This window comes from Lampetra planeri, chromosome 60 (genome assembly GCF_965212315.1).
Source record: "Lampetra planeri chromosome 60, kcLamPlan1.2.h2, whole genome shotgun sequence".
Classification (NCBI taxonomy): Eukaryota; Metazoa; Chordata; class Hyperoartia; order Petromyzontiformes; family Petromyzontidae; genus Lampetra; species Lampetra planeri.
Window position 1 is genome coordinate 2,474,667 of NC_136166.1, and position 17,905 is coordinate 2,492,571.

The window sequence follows — 17,905 nt, forward strand, 5'->3', positions numbered from 1 at the left end:
GTTATTGCCTGTCACCGGGCGGGCAGTGTGGAGCGGAGCGGCGACCTGTCAGCAGCGGCAACGCCAGAGCAGGTGTCACAGTGCGCCTCCTCCCCTCGCTAGCATCCGCCCCGGAGCCGCGGTCAAGGTTCAAAAGAGCCGCATGCGGCTCCGGAGCCGCAGGTTGCCGACCCCTGCCCTAGACTAACACTGCCCATGGACTCAACACTGCCCATAGACTCAACACTGCCCATAGACTAACACTGGCCATAGACTCAACACTGCCCATAGACTCAACACTACCCATAGACTAATACTGCCCATAGACTCAACACTGCCCATAGACTCAACACTGCCCATAGACTCAACACTGCCCATAGACTAACACTGCCCATAGACTCAACACTGCCCATAGACTAACACTGCCCATAGACTCAACACTGCCCATAGACTCAACACTGCCCATAGACTCAACACTACCCATAGACTCAACACTGCCCATAGACTAACACTGCCCATAGACTAACACTGCCCAGAGGCGTAGCTAGGATATTTTGCGCCCGGGGACGATCTATAAATATGGCGCCCCCCCCCCCCCCCCCCCGTTTAATCACATTTTCCTATTACATCGAATAAGGAATAACCATTTAAATTTTAATGAAACATTGTATTTAAAGAAGCAAATTTATAAAAAAATTATATTACATGGCTCACTCAGTCACTGTCGTAGACTGGTTGACAGTCTACAAAAGATGATTTTTTCTTGATTTCACTGTCGCAAACTGGTCAATCACGTAATCAAAATATATTTTTTCCAATGTTTCTCTTTCAACGCTAAGAAGAGCAAGATCGCTGAGACGATCTTGTCCCATTGAAGCACGCAAATACGACAAAATAAGTTTCAATTTGCTGAACGACCGCTCAGCTAGCAATTGAAACTGCTATTGTTAATAAAAATTTGCAGTGAAATTCGTAAATTCGGAAATATGTCGTCTCCATGAAACACAATAACACCAATAAGATCCAAAGGAGTTTCTGGTAGAACTTCATTCCGGTTACTGAGCAGCATTTTGCAATCTCCAATTTCTGTGAAAAGTTCGTGGCCATTGATGTCGGTGTCATAGAAATTTCCAAAATCTGTGCAATTTCGACGAATTGCATCGACATCTGTGTCGGATAGAAGAGTTTTGACGTCCAGCAGAAATCCAAATTTTGTGTTCAGGTCTTTTAGTCGTAAAAACCGTGTTGACATCTCCTGTTGAAGTCGATAAAATACGCTCTTCATAACGCGCACAATTTCTTCTTCTGCTGAAAGTCCTGCATCTCTTGCCAGTTTCTCCTGGCATCTTCCAACGTCGCCTAATTCTTCTGTCCACATCGATCACCCAGGCTGTGCATCTTGTTTTGGCGTTTTCTACAGCAACTTGGCTCAAATCATCACGAAGCTTGACAAATTCATGCTCCAAAGATTCAAGATCAGTTGCTGCTTACTTGAAATTCATAGTAGGATCCTGTAAGCGCTTCTGAAAACGATAAATTTGTCCAAGAATGACATTCCAGAAATGTAATAAAACTATGAAGTAAAAATTTAATACGCATGCTTGTAACTGTTCTGCATCACTTCTGGTTTCAGGCATCATAGTTACGTCCTCCGATAATTTGTCTAGCAGCCCTACTAGTTCATCCAGTCCTTCATAGATAGCTTTAACAGCTTCTGATTGTGCACTCCAGCGTGTTTCAGACTTCTGCTTTACTGTGATGGGCACAGCTTTTTTTTAACTCTTCCCAACGAAATGTTGAAGGAGAGAAAAACAAATATATACTTTCAACTGTTCCAAAAAATGTGACAAGTGGATCCCTTTAGCTGAGTGTACTCCTGATAAGTTTAAGCTGTGGTTGTCACAGTTGACAAACAATGCTCTGTGATTTTTGTCACATATTCGTTGTTGAAGGCCGGATATATGCCCAATCATCACAGCAGCATTGTCGTAACATTGTGCCCGACAGTCGACTAGAGGTATGTTGTCAGATTTCAGTCTCTCGACGATGACTCTTTCTAGGCTTGCTGCATCTTTTGCATGTATCTCGATATAACCTAAAAATTATTCTTTGATAGTTACTTTTTTAGTTTGAAAATCCACATCCACAAATCTTATGACCTGAGAAAATGTAATTACATGACATGTAGGCTGTGTGTGGCGGGATATATAAACTTTTAGGTTGAGGTGTAGATTTGTGCAGTAGTTTCAGGCTGCCGCGCCCGTCGCAATAAGTTATAATGTAACGTTTTAAGCCTCATTTTGGCGCCCCTTTACCTTGGCGCCCGGAGACATATGTACTCCCCCTGCCCCCCCCCTAGCTACGCCTCTGACACTGCCCATAGACTCAACACTGCCCATAGACTCAACACTGCCCATAAACTGACACTGCCCATAGACTCAACACTGCCCATAGACTCAACACTGCCCATAGACTAACACTGCCCATAGACTCAACACTACCCATAGACTCAACACTGTCCATAGACTCAACACTGCCCATAGACTCAACACTGTCCATAGACTCAACACTGCCCATAGACTCAACACTGCCCATAGACTCAACACTGTCCATAGACTCAACACTGCCCATAGACGCAACACTGCCCATAGACTCAACACTACCCATAGACTCAACACTGCCCATAGACCCAACACTGCCCATAGACTCAACACTGCCCATAGACTCAACACTGCCCATAGACTCAACACTGCGCCTCCGATGAGCACGGTTGGCTACCTACGGTACGAAAGAAGTTCAACATACGTGTGCCGAGTCGGAGATATGTAAAGGACACACACTGTCGGCTGATGTATGTTGTTATTTACATTCTGCGCGACGATTCTAATGACTCTTTAAAGCCTACGGGTGTCAAGTGAAGTGTTGTTCATCATCACGCCTCCGCTGTAGCCGCAGACCGCGGCCCTTTATCAGTCTCCGCCCTGTGATGTCCGCGCCACCTGCCAGGGGTTTGTGCAGCGGATGCGATTTTTGGCTCATCAAGGGTCGACCCTCAACCGCATCCACTGCACGAACCGTGGGCAGTAGATGCAGGTGATAGCTGCTGCGCAAACGGACAAATTGTAACAAACTCTACAGTCGTGGTGGTGCGACCGTGAGTCATCTCGAACAGCGGTCCACAACCTTTATGGCACCAGAGACCGGTTTCGTGGAAGACAATTTTTTCACAGACCGGGGGAGTCATCATTGGGTCTTTCCCCCTTTTCAAAGAAACTCTCCAGCGACGTTTGATTTTTACTCATTTTGGCCAGGGTCGGCTCGTGGGCTTACCAACACTGTGACTGAGACAAGTGCGCAGTGGGGGGAAGAGGCGCGGACGGAAGTGGTAATGCAGCGGAGTTTCCTGTAAAGACAATGCCATCACCACAGGGCATTGTGGGTAAAGCAGTCTCCTGTAGTGATAATGACATCACCGCAGGGCATTGTGGGTAATGCAACGGAGTCTCCTGTAGTGATAATGACATCACCGCAAGACATTGTGGGTAATGTAGAAGTCTCCTGTAGTGACAATGACATCACCACAGGGCATTGTGGGTAATGTAGAGGGGTCTCCTGTAGTGACAATGACATCACCACAGGGCATTGTGGGTAGTGTAGATGGGTCTCTTGTAGTGACAATGACATCACCGCAGGGCACTGTGGGTAATGTAGAGAGATTTCCTGTAGTGACAATGACATCACCGCAGGGCATTGTGGGTAGAGGGGTTTCCTGTAGTGATAATGACATCACCGCAAGGCATTGTGGGTAATGTAGAGAAGTCTCCTGTAGTGACAATGACATCACCACAGGGCATTGTGGGTAATGTAGAGGGGTCTCCTGTAGTGACAATGACATCACCACAGGGCACCGTGGGTAATGTAGAGGGGTTACCTGTAGTGACAATGACATCACCACAGGGCATTGTGGGTAATGTAGAGAGGTTTCCTGTAGACCGACAGCTCCATGAGCACTGGAAGGGGAGAGGCTACCGCTCAGTGCTCTCAGTCACCTACAAAGCCAAAGATCCCCTGTAAAGGCTTTCACAGCCTGTTGGGGCAAGTGTTGTTAGCAAACCCCCGTGAAGGCTGGAACGGCACACGAGGGGGTGGGTGGCCAGTACCACTCCCACTCGTTTTTGTCTCTTCCAATGCTATTGTTTACACACCACACCAGGTTCTCATTTAAGGTCGAGTTGACCTAGGGGAGGTCCAAGACCGGTTCAGATAATCGTCACTGGCCTTGGCCGTGAGCGGGAATCAAACTCAGGTTTGCGGGTTCGTAGCGTAGCACGCTAATCACTGCACTACCACTTCCTGCGACCACACGAATATAAACACGAACTACACGAACCATTCAGAGCTAGGTTGTGCGGAGCAGAGGGCATTGCTGCCAAATCAAATATTGTTCTGTACTTCTATGCTCTCTCCTTCACCGGCCCGGGTAGGGCAAGGTTGTAACTGGTTGCAATAAACACATCATTAGACACGAAGGACACAACTATTTTTTAACGTAAATTTTTACTTCCCCGCCATTGTATGTATATATAAATCACACATCATTACAACAGTCATCATCGTAAGCCATCATTGCTTTAATCCTAATTAGAATATGTAGTGCTACAATCGTCACGGATCGAGGTTTATCATTATTATAATCATAAATAATCATTATTCATGCGAATCATCGCTGCTGCCATCCCATCGCAAGATGCCAGGAGATGGGTGTCAACCCGCGTACTCAAAGGGCGCGCGACCTTTGACACCCAGTCCGGTGATCTGCAAAAAGAACACGGGGGGGGGGGGGGGGGGGGGGCGAAACAAATGAATCATCTCCACATAATCATCGTCATCATCACTTCGACCAATCCACTGCTGGATGACCCCCCCCCCTTACCCCACCAATCCGAGCCGTCTTGCAAGAACAAGTGCTGAAACGGTGCGCAAAGAAGTGGGGAAAGATGCACGCTAAGGATAACTGGAATCGCGACGAGAGGCGGAAAGAGGACATGGATGCGTTGGACGGCGTTACGGATGTGAGGGAACATCGGAGCGACCGTTAAGCAAAGTGGGCTTCTAGAATCAGAATGTTGTATTTATACTGCAGGAGGAATCCGATGAGCCACACAGCTCTTTATTCACAGACGTCGTCCAGTGAGGGGCACGGGGTCAGGACGTTACAACAACGGTACAAAAAAACATGACGGGCAGTGCAGAGGTGCCGAAGGAACGCTGGCCGAGCGGTCGAGGTCACACCGACGGGCGTGGTCTCGGAAGAGACGGCGTCCGCCGCACACGGACAGAGACGGAGCGGTGGAATCGGATCGCGTTTGGCCGCGCGGTTGGTCGTGTCAACGCAGGGCCGTGGGAAGGTGGATGCCTCCAACATTGTCAGCTGATTGGTCGTGACTTGACGACGGATAGATCGGAATCGTCGTCGGCGTCGCCCGGGTCCACGTTTTCCCCGACGCTTTGGCTCGCGGAGGTCTCAAGGACGGAGGGGCTCTCTTGCGTAGGCAACCGATAAGTCGGGTGTTGTGGACATTGAGAGGGCTTACACGGCGATGAGATGTTAACTCCCTCGCCTGGTATGTAGGAGGTCGTAGGTTCGATCCTGACCCTGAAGACGCCTGCTGTATATGTGGAGTCTGCGTCTCTCTCATCATCATCATCACGGTGGCTAGGAGATGTAACTACCTCGCCAGGTATACAGGAAGTCGTGGGTTCGATCCTGACCCTGACGCCGCCTGCTGTATATTTGGAGTTTGTGTGTCTCTCTCTTCCCGTGTTCGCGTGGATTTTTCATCCGGGTCCTTCCGGTTTTCCCCTCCACATTTAGAATCAACGTCACAGCGTTTAGAGTATTTGGCTGCTTATACATTTTCGCACGATGATAAGCCCACTTCGTTGAGCTGTCATTTGTGATAGCCAGGACGCTTCTGAAAAAGAGCTACATAGCTCGGTGGGGCCTCAACTGGTAAACAAAAAAGTAGCAAATGGACATATTGGTGGTACACCAGTCCACGTAAAACAGTAAAAAATCTTAAATTTGAATCGGCAAATCTGTCTATCAGTGTTCTTGGTTCTTTCGGTAAAGTCACGTAGAAGGGAAATAATAAAATAATAAAATAATAAAAATCAATTCTCACGACGTTCGATTACAACACAAGCAATCATCATCACACCTGATGTTGATGATGATGATTGCTTGCAATCGAAACGTCGTGAGAATTTTATTGTTCTATTTTTATCATTTTATTATTTCCCTTCTGCGTGACTTTACCGAAAGAACCAAGAATATGAATCCCTGCAGTCACGAAAGCTTTAAAACGAAATCTGTCTATCAGTCTTTTATTGACCCTGTCGCCAAGTTTGACGCAATTCGAAGGTTTATTCAGTCTACCGTGGCTTGCTAAAAAAAGTCAACTTTGACCCTTGATTTGGGTTTGTTGAATCGAGGAACTGTCAGACCAAGTCGAGGGCACGAGTAGTCAAATCTTGCCTCTGGAATAACGGAACCAGCCAATCGCCATCAGGGCTGGGTGCTGCTGTACGGCAACAGACCACTCGTATCAACGTTTCGTCTCCGGACCGCTCCGACATCACGACAACTGATTTTGAGTTGCACCACCACAACCACCAGTTTAACACGTAGGCGTTCGCGACCGATATCATCCATAATACACAGGCGACAGAATCACATCTACGCCTCTATTTAAAGAACGAAACAGGAGGAGGATTTCTCCACAAATCTGGCTGTCCACCTGATGAAGCTGGTTGTAATTACCTGCGAAACGTCATACTCAGATTGTAAATGTTGTGGCTTTGCTCTCCGACACACCGGTGTGCTGTACTAGTGTAGGGGTGTTAGAGAGAGAGCCGTTATGCATGGCAGCTTATGGGAAACAAATACAGTGGGCGGGGCTACGTGAGTGCACGGGGGGGGTGCTCTCAACGACGTCCGCACCAGGCAGCCCGGGGCCCCACCCCTCAGCGGGGGTGGAGTATAAAGGGGGATGTGTCAGAGGGCTCGGGGCAGAATGTTAAAGCTAAACCAGTGAAGACCGAAGATCGTCTAGCTAGAGCCCTGGACTCCCCTGGGACGCCGCCCTTGTCAGGGCCGCGCATGACCGAGCCAGCGGCGTGGTCCCGAGAACCAGAGCTAGTGCTCTGGGACTCCGGATACCGTAGCCCGACTTACCAGTGTCGGGCCAGACAGCCTCCCCTAGCCCGTTAGTGGAGGACTAGGAGGTAGGTCAGAGATAGCTAGCAGTGTATTCCCAGCTAGCCGGGTGAGGGGGCCGATACCCCCTCTAGTATTGTATGTCCACAGTTGTGACTACTTGTACGGAATAAATACGTGTGCCTCACCAATGGTGTCCAAGAGTCATCAACGGTACTTCACTAGTATACTACACTATACACTACACTATACACTACACTATATACTACACCACTATACACTACACCACTATACACTACACTATACACTACACTACTATACACTACACTACTATACACTACACTATACGCTACTATACATCACTACTATACACTATACTATACACTACACTACTATACACTACACTATACACTACTAAACTATACACTACTATACGCTACACTAGACACGACACTACTATACACTACACTATACACTACACTACTATACACTACACTACTATACACTACTACACTATACACTACACTACTATACACTACACTACTATACACTAGTGCTATACTAGTAACGAATTGGCCACGTTCTGTTTACGTGACAAACCTTACTAGTTGGCCGTGTCGGGCGGTGGCGGGTTTAACGACACACATTTATATATTTACCACCACCACCAATCCGCACGATTTTCTAACCGGGGTTGTGAATGGGGAAATAAATAATGAAGCATTTATACATTTTCCCACGCCGGTACGTTCATACGGCATCGAGAGAGAGAGCAACAGCGGTGGCGGTAGCGGCGGCACCTTGAAGACGTTCCCAGCCTGAGGCTCGCGCGCCAGCCCGGCGGCGTCCAGTCCCTCGCAGGCCGACGTGACGAAGAGCTCCGAGTAGTCGGGGCCCCCGAAGCAGCAAGAGGTCGTCTTGGACACGGGCAGCTTCACCACCTGCAGGCGCTTGCCTGTGCACCGCCACCACCAACAGCATCAGCATCGTCATCATCAGCATCGTCATCATCATCATCACCATCACCACCATCATTATCATCATCATCACCATCATCTCCACCATCATCACCACCATCATCATCGTCATCATCACCACCATCATCGTCATCATCACCACCATCATCACCATCATCATCTCCACCATCATCACCACCACCATCATCATCATCACCATCATCATCATCACCATCATCATCACCATCATCATCACCATCATCATCACAATCATCATCACCATCATCATCACCATCATCATCACCACCATCATCGTCATCATCATCATCACCACCATCATCATCATCACCAGCGTCGTCATCATCACCATCATCATCACCAGCGTCGTCATCATCACCACCAGTGTCAAGGTTAGCAGAACCATCGTCGTTGTCATCACCACCAGCACGAGCGTCAAGATCGGCATAACATCGTCATCATCATCACAAGCAGCGTCATAATCACCACCATAACCAGCATCAAGATCAGCGGAATTATCAGCATCCTCGCCATCATCACCACCGCCAGTGTCAAGGTCAGCAGAATCATAGTTATGATCAGTGTCAAGGTCACTACCATGAGCATCAATGTCAGAATCATCTTTGTCATCATCGTCAAGTCATGATCAATATCAGCATCAAATCTAGAATGATCAATATCATTGACAGAATAACTTCAACATCCACACCACACGCGGCCATAGGAGGCTTGCCGTTTCCACGTTGTTACTGACGAGGATGCTAATGACGATGACGCTGAGGATGATGTGATGGCGCTGCTGCAGGAAACATGATGATAACGATGACGACGATGATGTCAATGATGCTGATGACAATGATGCTGATGTGGGCGCTGCTGAAGACCATCACTCCGACGACTAGGACTCCAGGCACGACGGAATTTCTACGATCACCATGCTGGCGATGCTGGTGACGTCGATGATGCTGGTGATGTCAATGATGCTGGTGACGACGATGATGCTGATGACGACGATGATGCTGATGACGTCAATGCTGGTGACGACGATGATGCTGGTGACAACGATGATGCTGATGACGTCAATGCTGGTGACGACGATGATGCTGATGACGACGATGATGCTGATGACGGCAATGCTGGTGATGTCAATGATGCTGATGACGACGATGATGCTGATGACGGCAATGCTGGTGACGACGATGATGCTGATGACGACGATGATGCTGATGACGTCAATGCTGGTGACGACGATGATGCTGGTGACGTCGATAATGCTGGTGACGTCAATGCCGCTGAGGTCGTCAATGCTGGTAATGTCGATGCTGCTGATGACGTCGATGATGCTGATGACGTCGATGATACTGATGACGTCATGCTGGTGATGACGTCAATACTGGTGATGACGATGATGCTTCTGATGACGATGATGCTGGTGACGTCGATGATGCTGATGACGTCAATGCCGATGACGTCGATGCTGCTGATGACGATGATGCTGGTGACGTCATGCTGCTGATGACGTCAATGCTGCCGATGATCACGATCGTGACACCGACGCCGCTGACCGGTTTCGGGATCGATGCGAATGACGCGGCCCCCGTTGTAGCAGGCCACCCAGAGGCGGCCCTCCGCATCCAGGCACTGCCCATCGGGGATCGCCTCATCCGGCTCAAAGCGGTACACCACCCTGCGATCCGCTGGGACACACACACACACAGCGGTACACACACACACAGCGGTACACTACCCTGCTGGGACACACACACACAGCGGTACACACACAGCCTGCGCTCCGCTGGGACACACACACAGCGGTACACACACACAGCGGTACACTACTCTGCTGGGACACACACACACACAGCGGTACACACACAGCCTGCGCTCCGCTGGGACACACACACACACAGCGGTACACACACACAGCGGTACACTACTCTGCTGGGACACACACACACACAGCGGTACACACACACAGCGGTACACCACCCTGCGATTCGCTGGGACACACACACACACAGCGGTACACACACACAGCGGTACACCATCCTGCTGGGACACACACACAGCGGTACACACACACAGCGGTACACCACCCTGCGATCCGCTGGGACACACACACACAGCGGTACACACACACACAGCGGTACACTACCCTGCAGCCTGCTGGGACACACACACACACACAGCGGTACACACACACAGCGGTACACCATCCTGCTGGGACACACACACAGCGGTACACACACACAGTGGTACACACACACACAGCGGTACACCACCCTGCAGCCTGCTGGGGCATACACATACAGCAGTACACTGCCCTGCTGGGACACACACACACACAGCGGTACACTACCCTGCTGGGACACACACACACAGTGGTACACCACCCTGCTGGGACACACACAGCGGTACACACACACACAGTGGTACACACACACAGCGGTACACCACCCTGCAGCCTGCTGGGGCATACACATACAGCAGTACACTGCCCTGCTGGGACACACACACACAGTGGTACACCGCCCTGCTGGGACACACACACAGTGGTACACCGTCCTGCTGGGACACACACACAGCGGTACACTGCCCTGCTGGGACACACATACACACACAGAGGTACACCGCCCTGCTGGGACACACACACACAGCGGTACACTGCCCTGCTGGGACACACACACACACACAGCGGTACACCGCCCTGCTGAGACACACACAGAGCAGGACACACACACACACAGCGGTACACTGCCCTGCAGTCTGCTGGGACACACACAGAACAAAAATCCCCCTAAAACTCTGTGCCTTACAATTGAGATGCAATTCGCAGAAACGGCGCTGCATAAAAATGCTGAATTGCTCATTACGATTAAACAATAAACAATAATTATTGACCTCCCACTGATTATAATCAGTGGGAGGTCCCTCATTCTCGTCTGCTGCCCCGAGAGCGTGGGCCGGCATTCAGCCTGTTAAGGCTACACGGGGGATCTTTTTCTTTGGTGTTCAGTCAGAGCGTGGCTGAGTGAAGCAGGAGGCAGATGGAGGCCCTAAGCTGGAAGTGAAACGGAGCAACGTTCCTGCACGTAACATTGGACACAGCGGTAGCGATTGGCAGATCAAAGCAAGATCCCCATCCGGCCAATCAGAGCGTCCGCGGATGAATGGGAGGACAGACAGACAAGACACCGCAGACCATAATGAATGGGCGCAGCAATACGGAGGGCATTGACTCCCTACTAACAACACGCACACTTGCGTCTGGTGTTCACGGACAGGAATGGATGGAAGAGAGACCGACAGAGACGAAGAGGAAGGAGGCCAAAGCCCGCGTGGAAATTAATGGGCGGTGGCAGGACTCTGAGGCCCGTCGCCCCCAAGCCGTTCTGCGTAGCGCCACGAACGGCGCCTGCGGGTAGCAGCGGGTCGGCCATGAAAAGGATCTACGAACAACGCCCCTCGGCTCACAAAAAAAAACAAATAGATTAACGGCTCCCCTTTTGAGTTGTTCTCCACGAGCAGAAAAAGGACATTCTGGGGCAGCCCCCGCCTCCCGCTCACCCCCCGACCCCCCCCCGGGGTGCCAGCAGCGATTACCGTGGGCCCACGGAGATCAAGGACGCCTCGCCGGTGGGGGAGAGTCTCACAAAAGGAGGCCTCGAACGTCGTGGCGAGCCAACGGACGGACGGGTAAAGGAATGGAGGATTGTGGCGCTTGCATCTGCACCGAGCGCTTTTGATTTTTTTATGTCTTTCACTTGTCGTTCTTTTTTCTTTCTTTTGTCTTTTTTTATTCCTTTTCCTTTCTTCTTTCTTTTTTCCTTTTTTCTTTCACTTAATGTCCTTTTGTGGAACCGTGCGACAACTCAATGAGACGCAAAAATCCTCTTAGCTAATTGAGATCCTGAAACTCCGGGTGTCCGCCACTCGGCGGCGATTGGCACGGTTGGCTACGTACGGTGCGAAAGAAGTTCATCACGCATCCGGTACATTCATACCACGTGATGAGCCACTTCGCCGAGCTATCACTTGCGGTAGCCCGCTCGCTGCTGAGAAAGAGCCACGTAGCTCAGTGGGGCCTCGCCTGGTACAATTAAAATCGAGTAAATTATTGAAATGGTTTTTAGGCCAGCAGCATCGCGGTTTTGGCTCCGGCTCGTATCCGCGAGGGAGCCGGCACACGCACGCACGCACGCTCGCGGGCCGGCTCCGGAAAACCGGCAGTGGCAACGGGAACCGTCAGGGGTGGGCGGGGGGGGCCACGCGGGGGGGGGGGGGATGCGCGTGGGAGGCTCACAGAGGGCGCCGGTGGTGACGTCGTACTTGAAGGCGAACACGCTGTAGGCGAGGCTGTCGATGTAGAAGAAGGTGGCGTTGTCGAGCGACCAGTCGAGGCCATTGGAGATGTCGACGTCGCGGAAGTGGCGCGTGGCGGTGGCGTCGCTGCCGTCGCTGCCCGCGGCGTGCAGGCTGTAGAGCGAGCCCTGCTTCCGCTCCAGCACGGCCGGTGCCGTCTCGTGGCCCATGGTGCCTTTGCGGGAGGCGGGTGGGGGGGAAGAGAGATGCCCGGGGTGATAAAGCGAGAGTCAAAATCAAGGTGCAGCCCTGCAAGACGTTAACTACCTCGCCCGGTATGCAGGAGATCGTGGGTTCGATCCCCGACCCGATGTCGCCTGCTGTATATTTGGAGTTTGCTTGTCTCTCTCATCATCATCACGGTGGCTATGAGATGTTAACTATCTCGCCTGGTATACAGGAGGTCGTGGGTTCAGTCCCAACCCTGAGGATGCCTGCTGTATGGCTCAGTGGGCCTTAACTGGTAAAATAAAAGAAATTGTTTAGTTTTAATTGTTTCCTCACGTCACTGCTGGTGGACATGCCTCCACTAAAGGGACCTCCCGCTTAGCAGGTTACTTTGGCCTACTCTTCCACGCTGGCCAGACAACCTGTTAAGAGCCAAGTGTATATATGTGTGTAGAGGAGGAATATTGGGACGTGACGTCATGCGCGCTGTCCAGTGCAATGACGTCATGGGACGTGACGTCATGCGCGCTGGGCGGGGCGATGACGTCATGTCTCCTCGAGGTACTTAAGGGGGACCCCGTGACGAAAGCGGGGTCACTGTGGGAGTCCGGGATAGAGAACGGTCGAAGAGCCAGCCGACTCGAGGGAGAGAGCCCTGGAGCTAGCCGAGCTCGGTACAGACATAGTGCGGGGTCGTATAGGAGCCCTACCCCTGGGGAGTTATCTAAACCCTTAATAAAAAACCGGCGCAAGCCCTTACCTGAAGACCTGCCTCCGCGTCGTCATTTGCACCTCAACATATGTATTGACAGTTTTCGGCACAGCACGGGAGACATTCATTTTCTCTTTGCCACGACTGTGACCGTGTGTTCGTCATCCCCCTTGGATAGAGCCACGTGCGGAGGATTTAAAGAGCCACACGCGGCTCCGGAGACGCCGGTCGGCCACCGCTGCTCTAGAGGGGAACGTCTGGCCAATGCTTTCCACGCCAGACAGAATTCTTGGAAGACGTGGGGGGGGGGGGGGGGGTTACCCACACTCTAACCCACCACACGCGGACCCTGCCGAGTCACTTTTACTTTAATGTGCACATCTTTCCCGCACCTCTCATTAGCACGGATGGCTATGTCCGCTGCAAAATGGCAGAAGTTCAACATACAAAGAGAGACAAAGATCCCCCGTATAGCCTCAACAGACTGTTGGGGCAAGTGCTGTTCGTGAGCAACTATGAAGGCCGGCACGGCACATGAGGGGGTGGGTGGCCAACACCACGCCCGGCCGCCTTTGTCTCCCCAATGATGATGTTTACACACCGCACCGGGTACTCATTTGAGGCTGAGTCGACCTAGGGCAGGCCCAGAATGGGTTCAGATAATCGTCACTGGTGTCGGCCTTGAGCGGGAATCGAACCCAGTTCGCCAGGTTCGTAGCGCAGCGCGCTAACTGCTACACTACCGCTCCCCATACATACAACATACATACAACATACAGGGACTCAATCGCGATTTGAAGATTTCATGACTGCAGGAATCCATACTCTTTGGTGTTGCGTTCGAAACGTCGTGATTTTTTTTTCTACATACGTGACTTTACCGAAAGAATCAAAGAGTTATACAGGGACTCCTCTATTAACCAACTTTCAGAGATACGAATAAACCTGTCTGTACGTCCAGTTACCGCTGTTCGGACCGACAGCTGTAAGTTCAACCGCTGCGCAATAGATGGCGGTTGTGGCATCTACATCTGCAGAACGTGAAGAACCAGTGGCATCTACATCTGCAGAAGGTGAAGAACCAGTGGCATCTACATCTGCAGAAGGTGAAGAACCAGTGGCATCTACATCTGCAGAACGTGAAGAGCCAGTGGCATCTACATCTGCAGAACGTGAAGACCCAGTGGCACCTACATCTGCAGAACGTGAAGAGCCAGTGGCATCTACATCTGCAGAACGTGAAGAACCAGTGGCTTCTACATCTATAGAACGTGAAGAACCAGTGGCATCTACATCTGCAGAACGTGAAGAACCAGTGGCATCTACATCTACAGAACGTGAAGAACCAGTGGCATTTCCATCTGCAGAATGTGAAGAACCAGTGGCATCTACATCTGCAGAACTTGAAGAGCCAGTGGCATCTACATATACAGAACGTGAAGAACCAGTGGCATTTACATCTGCAGAATGTGAAGAACCAGTGGCATCTACATCTGCAGAACGTGAAGAGCCAGTGGCATCTACATATACAGAACGTGAAGAACCAGTGGCATCTACATCTGCAGAACGCGAAGAACCAGTGGCATCTACATCTGCAGAACGTGAAGAGCCAGTGGCATCTACATCTGCAGAACGTGAAGACCCAGTGGCACCTACATCTGCAGAACGTGAAGAGCCAGTGGCATCTACATCTGCAGAACGTGAAGAACCAGTGGCTTCTACATCTGCAGAACGTGAAGAACCAGTGGCATCTACATCTGCAGAACGTGAAGAGCCAGTGGCATCTACATATACAGAACGTGAAGAACCAGTGGCTTCTACATCTGCAGAACGTGAAGAACCAGTGGCATCTACATCTGCAGAACGTGAAGAACCAGTGGCATCTACATCTGCAGAACGTGAAGAACCAGTGGCATCTACATCTGCAGAACGTGAAGAACCAGTGGCATCTACATCTGCAGAACGTGAAGAACCAGTGGCATCTACATATACAGAACGTGAAGAACCAGTGGCATCTACATCTGCAGAATGTGAAGAGCCAGTGGCATCTACGTCTGCAGATCATCATGCTACTTTTAAAGCCATTCCCCGTGTTGAGTGTACACGCCGTACAACGTGTTTGGAATCGACAGGAGTAAAGTTGGACTCGCGAACAAATCGACTTACGAACGGACCTCTGGAACCTAACTCGTTCGTAAGTAGAGGAGTCCCTGGACATACAACATACATACAACATGCATACAACATACATACAACATACATACAACATACATACAACATACACACACCATACATACAACATACATACAACATACAAAGCACAGAGAGCCCCTCACCAGCTCCTCGCATCCCTAGGGAGGGGCAATGCAATTAGGCACTTTGGACTTCTTTATCACCGTTACGCAGCCCAAACGAGCTAATCGGAGGTGTGTGTGGCTCTCTGCGCTCCTAGTTGTGTGATACAGTCTTATTCCCGTGATGTATCCCAGTTTCATATTGTAGAGGTGGTAACCGTAGTTGGACCTGACATATGTACATGTTATCAGAGTTTGTTGGCATGTTCACCGCATGTACTCTGTGTGTGGTTAACGCAGACTTGATCCCTTACAAAAGGTTTCTATTTGGTGTTAATAATGAATCATACAAAAAACGTGTTTTTTTCTGAAAAAATAACAATAGGTTTTAAACAGGAGTTGTGCTAATGTGTTCAAAATAACAAATAGATACCTTTTGCAAGGCACTAACCACACATCATTAATGATGTCTGCATTGTCTTTGAAACTCATTGGCCTACACCAGAGACAGCAGCCTTCTTCATGGCCCAGTCTCACCAGTGTCAGACCAGAGAACGCCAAAGGGCGTGTTTCTTAATACTGGCAAAAATCGGTCCCATAGATTACGTTTTATTTTATTTTATTACCTTTGATGACAACGACGACGATGATGTGACGACGATGATGATGATGTGACGCTGGTGGCGATGATGGCGATTCAACTCGGGAGGGGGGTGTAAGGGCGCTCAGCGGCCCCGCTTCTCACCGGCAAAGAAGCGCCCCGCCGGGTCCACCTTGCCGTCGTTGAAGCGGTTGTTGGGGCGGTCCTTGTCGACGGCTACCACCGGGGTGAAGCGCTGCTCGTCCCAGTCCAGCAGGCCGAACGTGGTGCCGCACGCCACCGCGTAGCCCGCCCGGCCGCGCCGCGGCACCGCGCACCCCACTGTCTCGTCTTCGACGCGCCGGCAACGGCGCGGACGGCGGCGGTACGAGAAGCGTCAACAGCAGCGGTGAGCGGATGTAACCCACCGTGCGTGCGTAGTGCGGTGCCTGCGCGTCTGCGTGCGTCTGCATGTCCCGTGCCGGCCTTCACAGGTGCTCGCTAACGGCACTTGCCCCGAGGTTATACGGGGGATCTTTGTCTTTGTAGGTGACTGAGAGCACACCGAGCGGTAGCCTCTCCCCTTCCAGTGCTCATGGAGCTGTCGGTCTACAGGAGACCCCTCTACATTACCCACAATGCCCTGTGGTGATGTCAATGTCTCTACAGGAGACCCCTCTACATTACCCACAATGCCCTGTGGTGATGTCAATGTCACTACAGGAGACCCCTCTACATTACCCACAATGCCCTGCGGTGATGTCATTGTGTCTACAGGAGAAACGTCTGCCTTTGGCGATGCTGAGAATACCCACGGTGTTACGCGTGAGTTGGAACATCTCTTAATGTAAGCGAACACATAGCGGCATGTGTGTGTACACGAATCAGTATGCGTGTGCGCGCGTACAAATACAGGTGTGTGGGTACGTGCGTAAACGTATACATACGGGCGTGTGTGCGTGTCTGCACAGATGTACAGGCGTGCGTGCGTGCGGGATGCGTGCGTTCGTGCATGCGATGTAGCGTGCACTCAGCCGCCTACCCAGGTGCACCTTCTCCACGGTGCCCGTGTGCGGGTGCCACCTGCACACGTCCTGCGCCAGCACGTCCACGTAGAGCAGCGTGCCCGCCGCACCCTCCCACACGGGGCCCTCGCCCACGCGGCACGCCTCGCCCACTACGCTCTGCACCTGCACCCCCGACATGCCGCCTGGGCACCGCACGCCACGGGGTCACCTTGAATCAATACGTGAGCTTTTAAATACGCCGCACGCACCCGGTTGGTGAGTGGGGAGGGGACGTCGCACACATGGCTGGTGAGTGAGGAGGGGACGTCGCACACACGGTTGGTGAGTGAGGGGGGAGGGGACGTCGCACACACGGTTGGTGAGTGAGGGGGGGACGTCGCACACACGGCTGGTGAGTGAGGGGGGGACGTCGCACACACGGTGGGTGAGTGAGGGGGGGACGTCGCACACACGGCTGGTGAGTGAGGGGGGGACGTCGCACACACGGTGGGTGAGTGAGGAGGGGACGTCGCACACACGGTTGGTGAGTGAGGAGGGGACGTCGCACACACGGCTGGTGAGTGAGGAGGGGACGTCGCACACACGGCTG

The 17,905-nt window shown here is 51.4% G+C and overlaps 1 protein-coding gene across 2 annotated transcripts; it reads right to left on the minus strand.

The window, feature by feature from the left end:
- Positions 1 to 4,517: 4,517 nt before the first annotated feature.
- Positions 4,518 to 17,537, minus strand: RGN (regucalcin). Of its 2 annotated transcripts, XM_078619002.1 has the most exons (6): positions 17,331 to 17,534; positions 16,454 to 16,639; positions 12,476 to 12,709; positions 9,738 to 9,869; positions 7,999 to 8,153; positions 4,518 to 4,794 (listed from the first exon to the last, which is right to left on the minus strand). In XM_078619002.1, exons 1-6 carry the CDS (start codon positions 17,491 to 17,493, stop codon positions 4,744 to 4,746), a joined length of 921 nt encoding a protein of 306 aa, XP_078475128.1. In that variant the 5' UTR covers positions 17,494 to 17,534; the 3' UTR covers positions 4,518 to 4,743. The 2 variants fall into 2 exon arrangements, with proteins under 2 accessions (XP_078475128.1, XP_078475129.1); XM_078619003.1 differs by lacking the exons at positions 4,518 to 4,794; positions 7,999 to 8,153; positions 9,738 to 9,869 and adding an exon at positions 9,929 to 10,279 and having other exon boundaries at positions 17,331 to 17,537.
- Positions 17,538 to 17,905: the final 368 nt, after the last annotated feature.

Bases quoted from the DNA above. Each gene is read 5' to 3' on its own strand.
- RGN (XM_078619002.1), bottom strand. From the start codon at position 17,493: ATGTCGGGGGTGCAGGTGCAGAGCGTAGTGGGCGAGGCGTGCCGCGTG. The intron at 12,710-16,453 runs GTGAGAAGCGGG...CCTCCCGCAAAG, and splicing joins GGCGGGGCGCTTCTTTGCCG to GCACCATGGGCCACGAGACG. The intron at 4,795-7,998 runs GTGCCGCCGCTA...TTCTTTTTGCAG, and splicing joins AGGCTGGGAACGTCTTCAAG to ATCACCGGACTGGGTGTCAA.